The sequence below is a fragment of the Etheostoma spectabile genome, chromosome 13 (genome assembly GCF_008692095.1).
Source record: "Etheostoma spectabile isolate EspeVRDwgs_2016 chromosome 13, UIUC_Espe_1.0, whole genome shotgun sequence".
In the NCBI taxonomy this organism is placed as follows: Eukaryota; Metazoa; Chordata; class Actinopteri; order Perciformes; family Percidae; genus Etheostoma; species Etheostoma spectabile.
This window is the reverse complement of record NC_045745.1, coordinates 24,235,629-24,237,594: the sequence shown is the minus strand read 5'-3', so window position 1 is coordinate 24,237,594 and position 1,966 is coordinate 24,235,629. Positions and strand designations below refer to the sequence as shown.

Genomic DNA, 1,966 nt, shown 5'->3' with positions numbered 1-1,966 from the left:
GGGGGGGGGGGTTAGGAACTGTTGTAGTTAATTTTTAAATAAAACAAAAACTGATACATGAGGAGGGACAGCATTGCTGCAACTGCTGGTGCGGCTAGTTAGCTGTTAGCTTCAGAGGGTTTGGCGAAAACATCCTCGTGCAAGGGTCGCTACAAATGTTGTACGTGTGAAATGCGCTCTAACAAACTGATGTAAACTGCTGCTTTAATGTAGTAAGGAAATAATTCATACATAATTCAGTTATGAAGCTAACGTTACTCACCCACTTCCGTGGTAGCCATCTCTGTCAATGAACTGAATGGGGTGCGTTTGTTATGATGACACACTCAGTCATACGTCAAATGACCGACGTTAAAAACAAAACGGACGATTTGCTTGGCTGTAAAAAAAACAACAAGTTGTGGTCCAGATACATAGCTACAATTTTATTTAATGTAACCAAATATTTTACTGTAAAACTCTATGTCTGTCTGTCCCAAACTCTGAGAAGACAGAACGTTTTTTTGCGACGCAGTGACCGTCGGCCCATCCGGTGTAAATTTTAAACGCACAAAAACATTGTGAGAAACTGGCAACCCGAGTGGTGATGCTGGTGCCTTGAAAGTTGGCAACATTTTTTTCAATTAACTAAAAAGTCCAAATAAACACTTGTATTTCTGCATAAATACAAGGCACCCAAAAAATAAAAATAAATTATGTCACCATACTTATGTAATTATTTAGCGTTTAGAACATATATGTTCTTAACGCTAAATAATTATAGGCTACCAATAGTAGGCTAATGCAGACCAAGTACGCCTCAAAAAATATATATTTTGAGTCGTACTTGGTCTGCATTGTATTGAGCAGTGTTTTATTATTTTTTCCACTCTGTGTTCCAGTAAAGGAGCAAAAATATTAGAAGCATTCAACATCGGCAGCAAAATCTAATAATAATACACATAACGTGATATTTATTAGGTCTGTTTATTATTATAGTGTAGTAGGCCTACGTAATGGTGAAAATGTATACATATAGAAATTGACAGATATATAATAGAAAATATAGGACTAATGCTACGGTTCCCAAACATTATTAATGTAAACAATAAAGTGAACAGTATCTAAAACATTTAGACAGTTTTGATTTATTAAAGGTTATGCGTACTTGATACTTGATACTTTCTGGCCTTCCCTTGAAGCCACTATTGCAAGATTTAGAAGGATTAAGTCTCCTTTGTGGGTTGAGAAAATGATCCTACTTCTTAAACTTAATGGACTATTTAAAAACCCTGTTGGATCAGTTGGAAAATGCATCCACAGAAAGAGGACTGTTTTTCTGAGCTCATGAAAAGTTGATTTTTTTTACATGGTTTACACAGGACATATATGCTACAAATATATAATTATCTTATAAAATAGGATGCATTGCTGTAGATTAAACTACCTACCACTATATAAAGTAGTAGCACAACCATGAACGTCTACAGCAGTAAAATGCAACATACACATTAATGCAGCAGTGATATTAATTCAAAAACATCATATATAATAGTAAAACACTGACAGGAAACGTTCCTTATTAAGTACCTTTACTTTATATACTTTATGTAAAGTTTGCTGATAATAGTTACATACTTTTACAAGGGCAATGCTTTGAATGCAGGACCTATGATTTTCACAATGTGGTATCCAAATCCAGATCCAGATAAAATTACATCCAAAGAAAAATTATTGGGATAGACACTATAAAAAAAGCAAGAAGTTCACACAATGACATCTCATGTAGTTTTTAAAGTTTATTTTTAGTTTGTCTCCACTATTTGACACACCAAGTGCTTTAAGAACAATATTAACATCACAAACATCACAGTATCCCAACACAGCAGTGAGTGTTTCCCTGCTGCTAACCCCACAAATTGGTCCACAATATGTCAATAGAAACCATCTCCTCCTTCTGTGGGGTGGGCTGGAGGAATCAGGAAGG

The 1,966-nt window shown here is 35.1% G+C and overlaps 1 protein-coding gene across 1 annotated transcript in view; it reads right to left on the bottom strand.

Moving 5' to 3' along the window:
- The window catches only part of pigs (phosphatidylinositol glycan anchor biosynthesis, class S), a 5,149-nt gene extending 4,657 nt beyond the window's left edge, over nucleotides 1–492 (bottom strand). The window contains exon 1 of the mRNA XM_032532829.1: nucleotides 263–492. Coding sequence (XP_032388720.1) covers nucleotides 263–281 — 19 coding nt within the window. The 5' untranslated portion in view covers nucleotides 282–492. The remainder of the gene's footprint in view (nucleotides 1–262) is intronic.
- Nucleotides 493–1,966: the final 1,474 nt, after the last annotated feature.